General features: G+C 36.2%; 1 protein-coding gene across 4 annotated transcripts in view; it reads left to right on the top strand.

Annotated features, from left to right (window-relative positions):
* AIMP1 (aminoacyl tRNA synthetase complex interacting multifunctional protein 1) overlaps positions 1-20,831 on the top strand; it is a 41,725-nt gene that overhangs the window by 17,342 nt on the left and 3,552 nt on the right. For all 4 annotated transcript variants that reach the window (XM_021100269.2, XM_084970624.1, XM_084970625.1 and 1 more), the window contains 3 exon segments: positions 475-639; positions 7,597-7,808; positions 10,899-11,067. In XM_021100269.2, coding sequence (XP_020955928.1) covers positions 475-639; positions 7,597-7,808; positions 10,899-11,067 — 546 coding nt within the window.

Raw genomic sequence — 20,831 nt, 5'->3', positions numbered from 1 at the left:
ATTTTCCATTTGCAGGGACAGTGATGGACTTGGAGGGTATTAATGCTAAGTGAAATAAATTAGACAGGAAAAAAAAATACTGTATGTGGAATACAGAAAAAAAACAAGCTAGTGGATAAAACAAAGAAGAAGACTCACATATTTTGAGAACAAACCAGTGGTTACCAGTAGGGAGAGGTAAGGGAGGAGGGGCAGTATACAGCTGAGGATTAAGAGATACAAATGATTATGTATAAAGTAAGCTACAAGGGTATATTGTACAACATGGGGAATATAGCCAATATTTTATAATAACTATAAGTGGAGTATGACCTTGAAAAATTGTGAATCACTATATTGTATACCTATAACATATAATAATACATATCAAACATACTTCAATTTAAAAAGTGCATATTTGTAATTTATAGTCTTGTAGTTTTCCATTTGTTGTTTTAATCTGAATGACATTATCTATTTCATTTTCTTTGTCAGTGAAACAAATACCATTCCCATCTGGTACTGCACTGCAAGCCGATTCTATGGTTTCTGAAAATGTGATACAGTCTACCCCAGTAACAACTATATTGTCTGAGGCCAAAGAGCAGATAAAAGAAGAAGGAGAAGAAAAGAAGGTGAAAGAGAAAGTTGAGAAGAAAGGTATTTTTTACTTTTAAAGTAATTTGGGACTTGACTGGTTTATCAAATATCAAAATTTTTTATAATATGTCAAAAAGAAAGTTCAAGCTTTTACAAACTAGAATAAAGTTAAGAGAAATAGGGTATTAGGACATAGAAGCTGGGTCCTAAAGGATGTGTGATGGTTGACCAGGGTGGCAGGGCAGGAGTGTGGCATTTAGGTAGAGGGACCAGCATAACTAAAAGTACAGAAAGTAGAAAGTGTAGAGGTCCATATATAGTTGAGTAGGACTGAATTTAGGTGTGTATATAGGGGATAGTTTCAGAGAAGTCACAGATAGAAAGTTAGCTTAGAACTAGGTGTGAAAATAAGAAAGGATATTGCAAAGCATCATGTCTGAACTGAGGCGTCGGCATGTTAAGATTTTAGGAACCTATAAGAACAAGTAGAAAGTATTATCACCATCTACTTAGGCAGCCAGACTAGAGATCTTATAGTCAACCTTTACTGTCCCTGTCCGTCAATTTTCATATCTAATTGGTTACCAAAGCCTGTGTACAGGCACACCTTAGAGTTATTGCAGGTTCCGTTCCAGAACACCACGATAAAGCAAATTCTATAAGAAAGCAATCACACAAATTTTCTCATTTCCCAGTACATATTAAAGTTGTATTTACACTCTACTGTAGACTGTTAAGTGTTCAGTAGCAGTTAATATATAGTGTATATACCTTAGTAATACTTTATTGCTTAAAAATGCTGATCATCACATGAACCTTTAGCAAGTCATAATCTTGCTGGCGGAAAGCCTTGCTTGATGTTGATGACTGCTAACTGATAAGGCTCATGGTTGCTGAAGGTTGGGGTGCTTGTGGCAATTTCTTAAAATAAGTGAGGTTTGCTATAGTAATTGAATCTTTTTCACAGTTTTTCTTCAGTGCACAATACTGTTTGATAGCATTTTACTGACAGTAGAACTTCTTTCCAAATTGCAGTCAGTCTTCTCAAACCCTACTGCTACTTTATCCACTAGGTTTATGTAGTATTCTAAATCCTTTGTTGTCATTTCAACAGTCTTCACCTATTGTAGATTCCATCTCAAAAAAAAGCACTTTTTGCTCATCCATTAGAAGCAATTCCTTATCCATTGAAGTTTTATCCTGAGATTGCAGCAATTTAGGTATATCTTCAGGCTCCACTTCTGATTCTCTTACTATTTCCAATGTATCTGCAGTTCCTTCCTCCATCGAAGTCTTGAACCACTCAAAGTTATTCCTGAGAAATGGAATCAGCTTCTTCCAAACTCCCGTTAAGACTGATATTTCATTTCTTTCCATGAATCATGAATATTCTTTTTTTTTTTTTTTTTTTTTGTCTTTTTGCTATTTCTTTGGGCCGCTCCTGCGGCATATGGAGGTTCCCAGGCTAGGGGTCCAATTGGAGCTGTAGCTGCCAGCCTACGCCGGAGCCACAGCAACACGGGATCCGAGCCGCGTCTGCAACCTACACCACAGCTCACGGCAACGCCGGATCGTTAACCCACTGAGCAAGGGCAGGGATCAAATCCGCAACCTCATGGTTCCTAGTGGGATTCGTTAACCACTGCGCCACGACGGGAACGCCCAAATCATGAATATTCTTAATGCCATCCAGAATGGTGAATGTTTTCCAGAAGGGTTTCAATGGACTTGGCTTAGATCCATCAGCGTAATCACTCTCTATAGCAGCTATAGCCTTACAATATGTATTTCTTAAAGAATAAGACTTTAAAGTCAAAATTAACTTCTTGGAGTTCCCATTGTGGCTCAGCGAGTTAATGAACCCAGCTAGCGTCCATGAGGATGTGGGTTCGATCCTTGGCCTCGCTTAGTGAATTAAGGATGCGGCATTGCTGTGAGTTGTGGTAAAGGTTGCAGATGCAGCTCAGGTCCTGCGTTGCTATGGCTGTGGCAAAGACAAGTAGCTGCAGCTCCAATTTGAGCCATAGCCTGGAAACTTTCATATGCCGCAAACGTGGCCCTAAAAAGCAAAACAAACAAAATTAACTTCTTGATCCCTGGACTGCAGGATGGATGCTGTGTTTGCAGGCATGAAAACAACCTTAATCTCATGTATATCTTCGTCAGAGCTGTTGGGTGACCAGATGCCTTGTCAATGAGCAGTAACATTTTGAAAAGAATCATTCTTCTGAACAGAAAGTCTCAACAGTGGGTTTAAAATATTTAGTAAACCAAGCTAAACAGATATGCTGTCACCTAGGCTTTGTTGCTCCATTTATGCAGGACAAATAGAATAGATTTAGTATCATTCTTAAGAGCCCTAGGATTTTCAGAGTGATAAATGAGCACTTGCTTCAACTTCAGGTCACCAGCTACCTTAGCTCCTAGCAAGAGTCAGCCTTTTCTCAGAAGCTTTGAAGCCCCATTGACTTCTACAGTATGGATGTGAAAGTCTTAGGTGGCATCTTCTTCTGATAGAAGGCTCTTTTGTCTATATTGAAAATCTGTTGTTTGGTGTAGCCACTTTCATTAATTATCTTAGCTACTGCTTCTGCACAGCTTACTGCAGCTTCTACATTAGAACTTACTGCTGCACCTTTAATTTTTATATTATGGAGACAACTGCTTTCCTTTAATCTCATGAACCAGCCTCTGCCAGCTTTAAATTTTTCTTTTACAAACTTCTCATCTCACCCCTCAAAAAATTGGAGAGAGTTGGGACTTTGCTCTGGGTTAGACTTTGGCTTAAGGGAATGTTATGGCTGTTTTGACCCTCTATCCAGACCACTGTAACTTTCTCCATATCAGCACTAAGGATGTTTTGTTTTCTTATTACTCATGTCGTCACTAGAATAGCACTTTTAATTTCCTCCAACTACTTTTCTGTGCATTCACAACTTGGCCAACTGTTTGGCATGAGCTCTAACTTTTGGCCTGTCTTGGATTTCACCATGCCTTCCACTCTAAGCTTAATCATTTCTGGTTTTTTATTTAATGCAAGGAATTTGAGACTCTCCTTTTTACTTGCACACTTAGAGGCCATTGTAGAGTTGTTAACTGGCCCTATTTCAGTATTGTCTCAAGAGGGGCCTGAGGAGAGGGAAAGAGACAGGTTCGGCTTGTTGGTGGAGCAATCACAACACACACTTATTATGTTCAACATTTTATCTCAGCATGGTTTATGGTACCCAAAACATTTACAATAGTAACATAAAAGATCGCATCATGGATCACCATAACAAATATAATAACGAAAAAGTTTGAAATATTGCAAAAGTTATCAAACTATGACACAGAAACAAAAAGGGAGCAAATACTGTTAGAAAAATGGTGCCAAGAGACTCACTTGATGTAGAGTTGCCACAGACCTTCAATTTGTAAACAACACAATATCTGTAAAGCACAATAAGGGGAAGCCCAATAAAATCAGCTTTGCCTGTAGTTCCTACCACCAAAGCACATCTGGAGCCCAACTCTCTGCCTTCATTTTGTTAGATGCTACCAAGTAGTTCAGGTTCTCATGATCTCATCTTAAATTAGTGTTAAAGTCTCATGCTTTCTAGTTTACCCTTAATTTAGTATAAAGCTATTTTTCTAATCATAAATCTGACTTCTTTTTAACCTACTCTTTATTCCTTTCTGGACTTCATTTCCCCAGATATGCCTTAAAAACTGCCTTTAAAATTCATTATACAGCCTTCTCATAATACTTAAATTTGTTTAAAATTTTTGGAAGATATAAAATACCTGAGGGATTTATGAACTGCCTAAGCCATTTTAGCACCTAATGCTTAAGTTTTTTTGGTAAGCATCAATAACCTCTTTTAGTTAGAAGTAGTTAAATGTTGTACATCTTCTCCTACATAACTTCACCACTAGGTGGTATGGTTACAGTGAAACCAAGTCAGACTAATTCTTTTCACTTTATGAAATTCACTAAGTAGGCACAAAACAATCACGCGGCCTATTCTTATAAGTTTGATGAAGTCCATCTTCAAAGAGGATCCATTATTGTGGCTGTAGGATCAGTCCAAAACCTCGTAGTCCATTGAGACAACAAAGTCTCCCTTTGGGGAAGGAGGGAGCATACAGGACCAAACGGAGGTCTAGGTCTAGAATGCCTCTGCCCAAAAGAACTTTCTCTTCTGTATAGCTGCGTTATCCAACACAATAGACAATAGCCACATGAAGCTATGAAATACTCAAAACGTTTCTAGAATGGCTAAACTGAATTTGTAATTATTTTAAACTTAAAAGTAAATAGCTATATGAGGTTATCAGCTACTGTATTGGACAGTGCTGAAATAGAGGGCTGTTCTCCGTAGATATTTTGCTGCTAAGATTGCCTGTTTCCAAAATTCAACTCAAGCAAGCACTGTGGTGCCCATACAGTCCTTCTATACTGCCACGTGTGAGCATCATTCATTTGTCAAGGAAGTATTTCTGAAGTCTCTTATGATGACTTAACAAAGTTCTTGTATAGATTTTGATATTTGTCATCACCTCTGGAATGTGGATTCCTGATAAAGGTATTTCAAATGCCTAGGAAGTAAAGTTTAAAAACATACATGACTATAGCTATATCTTACTGTTATAGTAGTATATATATAGTTTTTTGTTTGCTTGCTTTTTAGGGCTACACCCTTGGCATATGGAGGTTCCCAGGCTAGGAGTCCAATTGGAGCTGTAGCTGCTTGCCTGAGCCACAGCAACATGAGATCTGAGCCGTGTCTGTGACTTACACCACAGGTCACAGCAGTTCCGGATCCTTAACCCACTGAGCAAGCCCAGGGATCCACCCCGCGTCCTTATGGATACTTGTCAGGTTCTTTAACTGCTGAGCCGTGAAGGGAACTCCCTAAATCTAGTATTTTAAGATAAGTGTATACTTTCTTCATAAAATATTAACTGCTATTAAGATATTGATAGTGATTTTGTATATATATTTCTGTATCATTTAAGTTTTTACCATTTAAAAAATCATTGCTAATGTATTACATGGGAAATGGTATGTTTTAAAAATTTTCTAATGAAATGAAAAATTGTCCATCATTTTGTTTTTTTTTTTTTTTTTTTTTTTTTGTCTTTTTGCTATAACTTTGGGCCGCTCCGCGGCATATGGAGGTTCCCAGGCTAGGGGTCTAATCGGAGCTGTAGCCACCGGCCTACGCCAGAGCCACAGCAACGCAGGATCCGAACCGTGTCTGCAACCTACACCACAGCTCACGGCAACGCCGGATCGTTAACCCACTGAGCAAGGGCAGGGACCGAACCCGCAACCTCATGGTTCCTAGTCGGATTCGTTAACCACTGTGCCACGACGGGAACTCCCTGTCCATCATTTTGAACTAGCTCTACCTCCTCTTTTGTAAACGTTCTATAAATTACGAATGTCCTTTGCATAAAATCATGTATTCCCACTCTAGGCATAATTATTTTTCTCCATCTTTCTATATTTCTTTGTGTATATAATGTTTTTTACATGTACATTATATACATCTGTCTTTCTTCAAAGAAGTTTTTAGTGCCTGGCTAGTGTGAGCCCTCATCTTGCTTTTTTCAGTGCCTGAGATCTCAGTAAATATTTGTTTAAAGATGAAACAAAGATATAGTTAAGAAAGAATGATTGGAAAGCAAATAAGATTTTATTTTGTTTTACATTTTTTATTTTCTGCCAGAGAGGCTAAGTGTAAGTTTTAGGATGACGAACTCTTTACAGGTTGCATTTTGTCTCAGTGGCTAAAGTAATCTTATGCTAATAGTTATATTCTCAGCATATAAATACAAGTAGAATTTTCGTTTATTTATTTATTTGTCTTTTTAGGGCCACACCCATGGCATATGGAGGTTCCCAGGATAGGGGTCCAATCAGAGCTGTAGCCACTGGCCTATGCCATAGCCACAGCAACTCGGGATCCAAGCCACATCCATGACCTACACTGCAGCTCACAGCAACACCAGATCCTTAACCCACTGAGCAAGGCCAGAGATCGAACCCACGTCCTCATGGATGCTAGTCAGGTTCATTAACTGCTGAACCATGACAGGAACTCCAACAAGTAAAATTTTTAAAACATATCTGAAGAAAATGTTCCCTTCCACTCAAAATAGCTCTAGCAAGTCTTCAGGGAAATATAAAAAATGGATAAATTAATTGTATATTTAATTGATTTAAGTGATAAGAGGAACATTTCATCAATGAAATTGTATTTGTAGTTCATTCTGTCAGTTGGCTACTTATTGTGTGTCCTTTCTAAGTAAAGGATTTTTCACTCTCTAAAGTTGGAGTAAATCTTAAAAGGATTTTCTACACCTCCGTTTTAGAGAAAGGCTTACTTTTTCTGTAAAGGGCTATTTAGTAAATACATTTAGCTTTGCAGGATATAATGTCTCTGTTACAACTCCTCCATTCTGCCATAGTACCAAACCATCCATAGACAACTGTGTAAATTAACGAACATGATATTTTTCTAATAACTTTTTGAGGAGCTCCCACTGTGGTTCAGTGGGATCAGCAGCATCTTGGGAGCACTGGGACATGGGTTTGTTCCCTAGCCTGGCACAGTGGGTTAAGGATCTGGCTTTTTCTGCAGCTATGGCTTAGGTTTCAACTGCAGCTCAGATCTGATCCTTGGCCTGGGAGCTCCCTATGCTACAGGGCAGCCAAAAATGAAGAAAAAAAAAGAAGTTTTGATAAGCAGTGGGATGGATTTGCCTTTGAGCCATAGACCAACAAGTACTCTGACTTTAACTAGAGACATAGACAGTTAATTCAACAGAGAAGTAGCTACTAAAAAAGGGTTCAAGATATTGTAACAGGAATAATTCTTACCTTGTTATTTAAAGGAAATTTAAATGAAGATAGGAAATAAACACTTTCTTTTTTTCTTTTAAACTCAGAAGATCAAAGCTGTGTTGATGTTCATAGTATATTTTTATTTTACTTCTGATAGTTACCCATTCCTAACTATTTTTTAGGTGAGAAAAAGGAGAAGAAACAGCAATCGGTAGCAGGAAGTGCTGACTCAAAGCCTGTTGATGTTTCCCGTCTGGATCTTCGAATTGGTTGTATCACCACTGCCAGAAAACACCCTGATGCAGATTCTTTGTATGTAGAAGAAGTTGATGTTGGAGAAACAGCTCCAAGAACCGTTGTCAGTGGCCTGGTGAATCATGTTCCTCTTGAACAGGTAATCTGTGTAGCTAAAAGTATTTCTACATGCACATCACTTTCATTCCTTCTTTCTTAATGTCTTTTCATGTTATTTGTAGCAGACCATACAGCATTAGCCAGTTTTGATTCATTGATGAGTTTGTGAGGAATTCCACCAAAAAGTGCATAAAACTCCTAAAAACTTGGAAAAGATCTGTAAAGATCAAATTTATGAGCAGAGGAAGAAGAAATGTATTTTTTTCCTCAGTTTTTAAAAATACCTTTAGTTTGGTATTTTATATAAAATACTGTGTGTGTGTGTGTGTGTGTGTGTGTGTGTGTGTGTGTGTGTAGTCGTCATTGTTCCATCATGGAATTTTAAGTTCCTTGATTGTCACGTAATAAAAACTCAGAAAGCACCAATCTAAAAGTTGGAGAGGAAATTTTATTTGTTTATAACTCAAGAAATATTTTCAGGAGTTCCCATCGTGGTGCAGTGGTTAACGAATCCGACTAGGAACCATGAGGTTGCGGGTTCGGTCCCTGCACTTGCTCAGTGGGTTAACGATCCGGCGTTGCCGTGAGCTGTGGTGTAGTTTGCAGACGCGGCTCGGATCCCACGTTGCTGTGGCTCTGGTGTAGGCCGGCAGCTATAGCTCCGATTCGACCCCTAGCCTGGGAACCTCCATATGCCGCAGGAGCGGCCAAAGAAATAGCAAAAAGACAAAAAAAAAAAAAAAAAAAAAAAAGAAATATTTTCATACCTAAAGAAGAAAGAGGAGAGGGGATCATAAAGATTGAACTTGTAATTTTTAATGGTATTCCTTTATTCAAAAAGATTGGATGTTTTGTATTTTATTAAATATTTAAACATATTTCCAATGACAGTGGAAAGAATCAAAGACAGTGATAGTTTTTAATTAGCTCTTTCTAGACATCTTCTATAGTAAGTTGAATTACTACCTATTGCCTCTGCCCCATGATATGTCAGAAATATTAGAAAAACCGTAGACTTTAAGATAGTTGTGCCTCTGTTCATTTCCTTCTCTGTTGTTTATTGGCTTTATGAATTTGCACAGATCCCTACATGTATTCATTTCTCGATGCTAATATTTATTTGAGCACCTGCAGTATACCAAGAACTATTCTAGGTAAGGAGTACAGCAATGAATTAAAATAAGTAGATAGATTTGTCTAAAAAGACAAAAATCTCTGCCTTTGTAAAGCTCATATCCCTATGAGGGAGTGAGAAAATCATATTGTGTGTTAAATAATGATAAATATCAGGAGAAAAAATAAGTGGGGAAAAGTCTAGGAAATATTTAGGCTAGGAAAGATAGTGTCATTTTATATAAAGTAGCCAGGGAAGGCCAAAAAAGTGAGATTTAAGTAAAGGCCTAAGGAAATAAAGAAAGCAAGTAATTCTGTCTGATGGGAGAGCATTTTCAGGCATCCCTGAATGAGAAGTCTATGTTCAGAGAACATCAGGAGGCCAGTGTCATTGTAGCAGAATAAATAAGGGGAAATGTCATGGGAAATGGAATCAGAGGTAAGGGTGCCAAGTGATGTAAAGGTCTTATAGATCATTGCAAAGACTTTGGCTTTGACTTTTAGTGAGATGAAGGCTATTGGAGGATTTTTGAGCTAAGGAGTAGTATAATCTGTCTCACATGTTAGTAGTGTCATCTGGTTGCTTTGTAGAGGCGAGAAAGATGGAATTAAGGAGATTAAAGAAAGCTCCTATCTATGAAAAAAAAACTTGGCACGTGTGTCTTTTTCTTTTTAACAATAATTTTGTACAGAATGGGGACTTCTTCACAACTGCTTATGAAGTTTGATTCATAAGGAGTCTTGGAGAAAAAAACCAACTGATCTTGAGCTAGCTCAGACTGGAAAAACTCCTCCTCATTGGGGCTTTAACTTTTTTGTTGTCATAAGTTACAGACTATTTCTTCTCTCCAAAGGCTGCCATTCACAACCGTATGCATAGCTATTTATATACATATCTGTATCTAACCCATCAAGTCAGTACTAGTAAGCAGTCTGTAAAGTACAGCATTAGCCCCCAAAACTACATACCAAGTTTTGTACATTCGTATATTTTTCTGAGGTAAAGTTCCACAGCTCTTAGCTGATTCTTAACAGATTGCATCATCTTACCAACCCTGTTGTTTTTCTAATACACATTTGCTGTAACTTTCTTTTAAGTCTCTATATATGTGGCATTCTTGTTTGAAGAAAAGTCTAATTCTCAAAGACCTCAAAAACAGGCCTTTTAAAATTGAGCCTTAGGCCTGTGTTTTTTGTTGTTGTTTTAATTACGAAATTTGGGGTTAAATTTGCACATTTATTTATAAAACCATCTTTTATCTAGAATATGTGTCTCTCCCCCCCCCACAGTGATATTCTTGTATGTTATTTTATTTTAAACTTGTTGAAATAATTTAAACAATTGTGTTCCTTGTTTTTGCTTGTTGAGAAAAAAATTAAGAAACTTCAGCTTTTGAAGTTGGAAGAAATTTCTCTACTTGTGTAACAATTGTAGAAATAGCCCTAATTGTTGATTGTAGTGTGCATAATGCTTGAATTGTTAAATGATTCTTATTTTTTAATTTAGGAAATGAATCTTGCATAGTATTGGAAATGATCAAACATGCAGGAAAAAGTGATTGTGCATTTATCTTAGTACTAATGTTAAACTAAATGCTTTTACACACATTATAATTTAATCTTTGTTAGAAGTCTTTAATATCATGTCCCTCATTTTGTGAGGAAATAGGGAGATCAGCTTTATACAGTCTCATTGCTAGTGCATTGCAGCTGAAATTCAAAACCAAATTTTGTTTCATTCAATCATTTTTTAATTTATTCGTTCAACAAATACCTAAGTGAAAGGCCTTACCTCTGCTCTTTGATCTCTCTTGCATTGTCAGTTTGTAAAATGTTTTTTTTTTTCATGTTGATATAAGGCTTTTTAACATAAAAGGTTTTAGACACAGAAAAGGATAAAGCAGCCACACAAATAGAACATTTGATATTTAACATATTAGATGTACCTTAATGTATTCTAGATATGATTATTCTAAATCTCTATGTATCTTTAATCATCAATTTATATTTCATACAGATGCAAAATCGGATGGTGATTTTACTTTGTAACCTGAAACCTGCAAAGATGAGGGGAGTAGTATCTCAGGCAATGGTAATGTGTGCTAGTTCACCAGAGAAAGTTGAAATCTTGGCACCTCCTCATGGGTCTGTTCCTGGTGACAGAGTTACTTTTGATGCTTTCCCTGGTGAGTATTTAATAGTCATTATTTAAAATAGTTTGGAAGTCATTATTCTCAAAGGTATGCTTGGAATGTTTAAATTTAAAATGAATCCTGTGTATGACTTATAAGACTTTATGTTAAATGATTGTTATTATTGATATTATTATTGAGTTTAGAGAGATTGATTCAAGATGGCAGATTGACAACAACCATCCCCTCCCTATGAATACTCAAGTTACAGAAAACACCAGAGAGATTTTATACTAAGTGAAATACTAATTTTGATACCTACGTACCAGAGAGTGTAATATGGATACGGACTAATGTGCTACAAAATCGTTTCAGGTGTAGATTATCTCAGAATGCAACACAGAAAGATGAAGAGATGACAAGTTTAGACAGGAGAAAATGTGTAATTCTCAAAGTCAGTCTATCAATATACTTGAATATACTTTTGTTAGACTTTAGGATATAGAGGAAGTCTCTAAGTTGAAATTCATATTTGTTTTAATAATCTAAAAGGAAGTTTCATTTCATATTGCTTATTTTCTCCAGTAAAAGTTCCTGAAACATGAAGCATCATAATGTGTTAAGAAAGGTTTTTCAAATAGGTCTTTGAAGCAGAAGAGAAAGGATGCTTGGCAGATGTAGAATAAATATTTCTTTCATAAAAGAGGGAAGATCTCATAAGAGGAAAAAGAATTAGAAATTAAAAGACTGTGTTTACAGAGACTGTTGTTTGACTAGAGTAAGGAAAAGCAGAAATAAATTAGGGTAATAAGTAGAATTAGGTTTTTAAAGTCAGAACTGATTTGAAAACATTTGTAAAAACAACAGAGTTGTAATGGAGTAGCAAGGTTTATATGATTATATAGACCTGATTTTTAAATCCTCTTAACTGTTTTTGATGAGATACTAGGATATGAAGAATTTTAACATTGGAATAATAAGATTTTTAAAAATGAATGAAAGCATGAATTAACGTCCATGAAACTCATCTACCCACTCATTATCAAAAGTAGACTTAATCTGAAAAGCATGTGCATTGTTGAACAAGTATCCATGACTTTGAATGCATGTTTCTATCTTGACCCTTGGTGGATTGGAAATCATAATGGTCTGTGCTCCAAGAACCTTTTTTTGGTAATTAAGATTTTTGGGAAAATCTTGGTCTCAATCATTTCTCAAAGCAGCATAATGGCTTTAGGTTCTAGGAGCACATGATCACCTCTCTACTTAGCAGGTTATCAGAACACTTCCCCAGACTTCATGCTTTTGGGTAATCCATTATGTGTCTACCTGACACACCGGAAATTCTATTTCACTAAATTGGAAGAGAATGAAAATGAAGGTGAGCTTTTTCTTTTAAGATTTAGCATACATTGGAAAAAAAAAAAAAATCTTGTTTTACCTTTTCAGATTAACATTTGCCTTTTTATTTAAATACTTAAGATTAATACTTTTTTTTTTTTCCTCCTTTTTTAGGACCACACCCTTGGCATATGGAAGTTCCCAGGCTAGGGGCCGAATCGGAGCTGTAGCTGCCAACCTTTACTACAGCCACAGCAACGCCAGATCCTTAACCCACTGAGCAAGGCCAGGGATCGAACCTGTGTCCACATGGATGCCAGTCAGATTGGTTAACCGCTTAGCCACAATGGGAACTCCAAAATTAATACATTTTAAATTTTGTTTCTTGATGTAATTATAGAGTCAGATGTTTAGAACTGGAAAGAGTCATCTACTTTTCACACACTGTTTTACAGATTTAAAGACTGAGACCCAACAAAACTTAGTTATTCACTTAAGGTATTATAGAGTTTGTAGAAGGATCAAACAATAGATGTGCCTGAATCTCTAATAATATTAGCATTATTGTTCATTAGTTATTGCTTGCTATGAATTCATATGGACTGTTTCATTAGAGAAATCTTATAGATCTTTTACTTTTATACAAACTTTCATTCCCTCATCTTATAGAATTAACGGTAAATATTGGAGCACTTGAATATATAAGTGTATTGAATTTTTTAGTTACTCAGTAACTTAACATTAGAGACACTAATAACCCAGTGTGGATTTCTTGACTTTACTATATTTTTGAATCTTTCAATCTATTTGACTGTGTTTGTATTTACATTGTAGTTCTTCCTTGGTGGCTTAGCGCATAAATACGTAGGTTCACTTTTACAAAAAATGAAATGTGTAAAATGAGAGAAGGGAAAAACCTAACATTAAAATGGCCCATGAGGTTTGAATTATTCTCCTATAACCTATAATATGTTTAACCAAGCTGAACTGCATCAAATATTGATAAACTTGAGGGCGTGATGTCGGTTAAAACTCATCCTGCTTATGCTTCTACATTAGTTACTGCTTCTGTAGCAGTAAATCTGAAAGGAAATAACAGTTAATACTAAATATGCAACAGATCATTAGTCTTACTTTTTTTTTTCTTTTCCCAGAGAGAGCCATGATTTATCAGTGCTTTATTTTTCAGCATATGTTTTACATTTTTAAAACTTAAGGTGTCTGCTGGTACATTTTGATGTTTGTTTGATGTGCTCAGTGTCTAGAGATTTACATTTCATGTTGCATATATTAAGTATGGCATAGAAATTGCATTTGGGGCCCAATCTTTGAATTGCTATTTGGCTTTGAATAGGCTTTTAAATTTTTTTTCTTGCTTTTTTTTTTAGGGCCGCACCAACAACATATGGAAGTTCCCAGACTAGGGGTAGAATAGGAGCTACAGCTGCTGGCCTACACCACAGCCACAGCAACACTGTATCCGAGCCGTGTCTGCAACATACACCACAGCTCATGACAATGCTGTATCCTTAACCCACTAAGCCAGGCCAGGGATTGAACCCACATACTCATGGATACTAGTTGCGTTCGTTTCCGCTATGCCACGACAGGAACTCCTAGGCTTTTAAATTTAACGACTGTTTTCTACATCTACAAAAGCATAGTTTCCAGAGAATTTAGAAGATGCCTGATAATATTTTTTTAATGGCTAAAAACCCTCCCCACTAGTTTTTTTATCAGCACTTTTTTATCTTTTTCTGTCTTTTCAGGGCCACACCCTTGACATATGGAGGTTCCCAGGCCAGGGGTCAAATCAGAGCTGTAGCCTATACCACAACCATAGCAACAGAGGATCCAAGCCATGTCTGCAACTTACACTACAGCTCGTGGCAATGCTGGATCCTTAACCCACTGAGCAAGGCCAGGGATCGAACCTGTATCCTCAAGGAGCTAGTCAGATTCGTTTCCGCTTAGCCATGATGGGAACTCCTCCCCACTACTTTTTTTAATCTTAAACATGTGAAACCATAAATTTTAGTATTCAAATATGGTAACTAATCCCTAAAGCATCAAGCAGAAAGAACTTGAAAATAATATTACAGTCAGAAGAAAAAGGTATTAACACCCTTTTTGTTTTGTTTGAGAATGTACTGTTTTCAGTCTAATAATAACTGAGAATTTGCATTCAGACTTTTAACTTCTAAGATCATACTTATTTCTTTTGATATAGTCTTAATAAATATAAATTGATGGTTAATCACAAAGCATGTATGATATGCAAGAGTCTTTTGGTCCCACTTATTCTTTAAAATTAAATCGAGTTTGTTTTTTATATTGAGTTGTATGAGTTTTTTATCTATTTTGAATATTGATCCCTTATCGGCTATATTGCTTGTAAATATCTTCTTTTATTCAGTTGGTTACCCTTTCATTTTGTTGGTGGTTTGCTTTGCTATTTTATTTCTATTTTTTATTTTCTTTTTCCTTTTTTTTTAGGACCACCCCCACGGCATATGGAGGTTTCAGGCTAGGGATTGAATCAGAGCTGTAGCCAACAGCACATGCCACAGTCACAGCAATGCCAGATCTGAGCCACCTTTGCGACCTACATCACACCTCACAGCAATGCCAGATCTGAGCCACCTCTGCGACCTACATCACACCTCGCGGCAATGCTGGATCCTTAACCCACTGAGCAAGGCCAGGGGCTCTCGTGGAACCTGCATCCTCATGGATGCTAGTCATATTTGTTTCCTCTGAGCCATGCTGGGAACTCCCTGCAAAAACTTTTTTGTTTGTTATGGTACAGTTTTTTTAATTTTTGCTTTTATTGGTCTTGCCTAAGGAGACATATTCAAAAAAGGTATTGCTAAGACTGATGTCAAAGAGGTTACTGCCTTTGTTTTCTTCCAGTATTTTGGTTTCAGACTTAACATTTAAGTCTTTAATCTGTTTTGAGTTTATTTTTGTGTGTGCTATAAGGAAGTGGTCAAGTTTGATCCTTTTACATGTAGCTCTTCAGTTTTCCCAGTACTATTTATGGAAGAGATTATCTCTATCCTGTTGTGTATTCTTGCCTTTTTTGTCATGGGTTAATAGATGATATGAGCATCAGTTTATTTCTGGGCTCTCTGTTTTGTTCCATTCGGCTGTTTGTCTGTTTTTGTGGTAGTACCATACTGCTCTGATTACCACAGTTTTGTAGTGTAGTTTCAAGTTTGGTGTAGTTTCAAGCATGACACCTCCTTATTCTTCTTTCTCAAGATTACATTGTCTTTTGTGTTTCCAAACACATTTTAGGATTATTTATTCTAGTTCTGTGAAAAATGCCACAGATATTTTGATAAGGATTGCACTGAATCTGTAGATTGCTTGGGATAGTATGGACATTTTGGTGGTAGTGATTCTTCCAATCCATGAGCACAGTTTATCTTTCCATTTATTTGTGTCATCTTCAGTTTCTTTCCTCTCTGTCTTAGAGTTTTCAGAGTACAAGTCTTTCAAACCCTTGGTTAAATTTATTCCTAAGTATTTATTCCTTTAGATGCAGTTGCAAATGGGGTTGAAGATGTAGAGAAAAGGGAATACTTTGTGCACTGTTGGTGCTAATGTAAATTGGTGCAGCCTCTATGGAGAACAGTGTGGAGGTTCCTCAGAAAACTAAAAGTGGAACTACCATATGATCCAGATTTATTTGAAGAAAACAAAAACACTAACCCTGAAAGATATATGTCCACCTATACTGCTGTTCATTGCATCATAAGTTAGCCAAGATGAAGCAATGTAAGTGTCTATCAGGAGATAAATGGACAAAGAAGATGTGCCATGTATAGACACATGCACACACATATACACATAGGAATATTACTCAACCATATGAAAGGATGAAATTTTGCCATTTGTGGCAACATGAATAGACCTTGATGGTTATTAGGCTTAGTGAAATAAGTCAGAAGAAGACAAATACCTGTGATTGCACATATATGTGGAATCTGAAAAACAGCAAACAAAAAACATGGATTTGTAGATATAGATAATAAACTGATAGTTGCTAGAGGGAAGAGGTATGGGGGGATGGAAGAAATAGATGAAGGGAATTAAGAGGTACAAACTTCTTACTATAAAATTAATAAGTTGTGGGTTATAATGTATACATAGGGAATACAGTCAATAATATTGTAACAACTTTGTGACAGTAACTGATCTTGTTGGGATAGTCATTTCATAATGTATAAAAATATCTAATCACTGTGTTATATACCTGTAACTAATATAATTAAAAAAAAAAATTTAAACCTGTCTATATTTGATTCTCCTTGCCAAAACACATTTCAGTCAGGTTTCTCTCTCCACTGTTCCACCAGAACTTCTCTGGTCCAGATCACCAATTCTTTCTTTCCTGTAGCTAAATCCATGGCTAGTTCTCAGTTCTTTTCTTACTTAACTTTAACTTGGCTTCTCACACCACACTTGCCTGGTGGTCCTTATGCTTCGCTGACTGCTCTGCTCATCTCCTTTGCTTCCTCACCTCCTGACCTCTTTTCTTTTTCCTTGCTTGGCCACTTTCTTTCCATGTTCATTCCCTTTGGCCGTTTGATTCAGTCACTTCTCTAGCTGCCTGCTAGACTTCTTCACTAATATGTCCCAAGGGAGAAGAATACATATCCCAATTTTTTCCCTGGATTTCCCTTTTTCCATGGCATTTCCCATCTCATCTGATAGGAACTCTGTTTACTCTTCCATTTGCTTACCTGCTTTTTATTTTCTCATACATCTTCTTCAGCAAATGCTAGTGACTGTAGCTTCTGAACATATATAGTCATTCTCATCCTCTTGACCACTACCACTTTGATTGATCCTCACACCAATATCTCTTATCCAGGTAATTGCAAAAGTTTTCTAACTTATCTCCTTGCTTTTTCCTTTGCCCTTTTTCTGTCTGTGTTCAGTTATAGCTGAGAGAGCAATGTAGATCAGATATATTACTCCTCTGTTGAAAATTGTTAAAAAGCTTTTCATTTGACCTAGAGTACAAATTCAGGTCCTTAAAATAGCCTCTCGTTATCACATTAATCTCATGTACTTCAGCTCTTCTTGAATCACTCCTATTGAGCCACTGGCTCTTTCCCTAGGTAGTTGCATGGCTTGGTTCCTCATCCTGTTCACATCTTTCAGATGTCACCTTCTTTGTTTTATTTTTCTCCAAAACACTTATCATCTAATATACTGTACATTATTTATTATCTGCCCACATGGAAATAAATGTAAGCATCATGAAGTCAAGATTTTTCTTTTTTTCTTTTTGTATTCACTACTATATTCCTATCATCCAGAAAAATGTCAGGCATACAGTAGGAGCTCAATAAATTGGTTAATGAATAAATAAAAACAGACTAGTAAAACATGTATAAAACAAACCACCTCCCACCCCCCCCACCCCCCAGTATTTGGAGAACAGACCTGTGTATCTGCCTTCATTATTGCCATGATCATTCCTATCAAATCAACAAATCGATTTTCTCTATTGATTAGCTTTGTAAAATTAACTGACCCCATATGCAAAGTTTATTTAACTTTATGTATCACAAAGGGTGATAGTTCAGGAGTTCCCGTCCTGGCTCAGTGGTTAACAAATATGATTGGCATCCATGAGGACGCAGATTCAATCCCTGGCCTTGCTCAGTGGGATAAGGATCTGGCATTGCCATGAGCTGTGGTGTAGGTCACAGAGTCAGCTCAGATCCCACATTGCTGTGGCTGTGGCATAGGCCAGCAGCTGCAGCTCCGATTAGAACCCCTAGTCTGGGAACCTCCATATGCTGCGAGTGCGGCCCTAAAAAGACAAAAAAATAAAAAATATATTTAAAAAAAAGATAGTTCAAAAATTCAGTTAATGAACAAAATAATTACATTAGTACTAAGCTTTTTTATGGCCATGGCAGTTATCAGGGAAGCTGATGATGCATGAGCATTCTATGTAGTAGAATGGCCTAATTAAAATTGTTTCAGGCTGTTACTCTAGATTTGTGAATGCCAGGGACTCTGGAATGTGTATTTATTGCTTTTTGTAGGTTTTAAATGCTGAGATAGTAGTCACAATGTTTTACATCATTACAAACTCCTATTTGAGCTAGTTCCTGTTCCCTGTGTGTTTTGTTTAGATTGAATTGGCCTAAAGTGAATGATTAGTTTTTTATACAATATGTGTAACCATTTCCAAATGGTGATTATTGTCATGTGCTCAACAGTTATATAGAGTCTCTACAGTTTTTATCTCTAAGATCTTTTATTGGTATCATCACTGGGTAGCCATGTGGAAAAAAAAAAAAGAAAAATTAAGGAAATAAGAAAAAAAGATTTAGAAGAAGGATAGAACATGCAAGAATGATGAAATACTTCTCTGGAATATAGAGGTCATTTTTTAAAAAATCTCTTAAAATATTAGGTATGCTTTTTTGTGGGAGGTGACTTTCATTTCAAACTAGCTTTATACCCTACCAAATTGTGTGTTATTGAGAAACATTTTGAATTAGCGAGATGGTTAACACTGCCTCCAAGACTTCTCAGCTCTGATTTATATTTAGTAATCATAATGTAACACGTTTTAATTACAATCTCAAATGTTTAGTTGTCTGAATCATAGTTTCACTAACTGATTCGTCAAAGCCTGACAACCACATTCAGAATTTTAGGTATTGAGCCTGATGTGTTGAAAACAACAGTCAAGATTTGGAGGTTCCTCTCATTAGTTTCTCATTCACTTTTAGTTCAAGTCATTGTTCCTTGAAAATTATTAGTCTTATATAAGAAGCTTAAAACTTGCAGATTTTAGCTCCACAAGTGCTGGGTGACCTAGGAACCTTTCTGAACGTCAACTTTTTCATCTATAAGAAGAGGTTTTTAATGGTATCAATTTTCTTGTGAGTTTTGTGAAGTTTAACTTCTGAAACATTCAGCTCCCTGCCTAGTATTTTAACTTCTTAGCTGTAATATTTGTAACTATTTTCTCTTCTGTAAAATGGGAGTAATTAATAGTGTCTATTTAGTGTACTGAGAGGATTAAATGAATGAATACACATAAAACACATAGTTCAGTGAATGGCACCTATTAAGCACCATGTAAGCATAGTTTATGTATTATTTTGAATATTATTTTCTAAATATGTTAATGTCTTCTAGATCTGAGAAGCTTAATTTTGTGCTTCTCCACATCTTGTTGTATTTCGGGCTTATGTCTACATTCAGCAGAAATTTACCTGCACTATCTACGGTCTTGATAAAAAGCTTTTACACAAACCTTGGATGATTTGCTCTTGAATTCATTATCTGTTTGGCAACATCTCTTGGGTCTAGGGTGGGGGGATTCGTAGTTAGTACTCAGCCCTCTCTGAACATGTGTCTGCTTTCAGCTTTTCAGAATTCTGGAATGCCCACTTCCATGTGATCTGTGTAAAAAGCACAATAACGTTAGTAGACTAAGCAATAGTTTACAAACAAAAAGCATTCTCATAGATACTTCATATATTGGGATATTTTTCTATTTTATTTATTAATTAGTTCCTCTTGTCCAGTAGCATAATCAGATGCTCTTAATGAAGTAAGAAATCTTTATCCTTTATACTAGTAAGTCTTTTCAGTTTTAATTTTAATGTCTGTTCCACTGTAGATGTAATTAACTAGTCTGTCATCTCTGAAAATCTGCTTATCAGAGACAGTTTTGTGTGTTCTTGCCAGTTTCATGGCAGTTTCTAAAGAGCTAATAAAAAGATTTAAAAAGTTATTTCTGTTTATTACTGAATTATGCTTCAGTAAGATTTTTGTTATTACCTCCAGGGAAATTGTATTCCTTTTGAAGCTAACACTTAAGAGATTTCGTTAAGCGTCTTTATTATTTCTGGAACCAATACATTCAGATGTTATTCTTGAACATCCCCAGCTTTTAAAATCATGTTATATTTAAGTTTTATTTTCTCCTTCCTCTTCATTCATTACATAGAGGGATTTTTTTGGCATATTGATGGTCTTTAAGCCTAGACCAGATATATTCTACAATATATTTGTCTTATTGATTGTAAACTTTATAGTGTGAGTTACCATAAAGAGAGGGGATGTGGTATTATGCACATGTAAAAAGGTATTATTTGTTTCTTTCCTAAAGCGCAGTGTATTAGGAGACAACCTGCTGTACTAACAGAATAAGGACTTTGGTATCAAATCAGACTCTGTTTGTTGATTGTGTGACTTTGAGCAGCTTAACTTCTTTGATCCCCAGTTTCTTTATATATAAAATTAGAGACAGTGTTGTGTGAATTGAAAGCAACAACATATATTCCCTAGTGCTCAGAAAATGTTAGTCCTTGTCTCCTTACTTTGTCTTTCCATCTCACCAAATGGAATGGGCAGCAGATGAAACCCAAAGTAGTTATCATGTTTCAGACTTCCCATATGACTCACAACATAACTACTTGGCATTGCTT

This window comes from Sus scrofa, chromosome 8 (genome assembly GCF_054392235.1).
Source record: "Sus scrofa isolate SSC_HxYL_T2T_F1_AM1 chromosome 8, Sscrofa_HxYL_maternal_Yorkshire_Landrace_v2.0, whole genome shotgun sequence".
Lineage (NCBI taxonomy): Eukaryota > Metazoa > Chordata > Mammalia > Artiodactyla > Suidae > Sus > Sus scrofa.
This window is presented reverse-complemented; position numbering and strand designations above follow the sequence as displayed.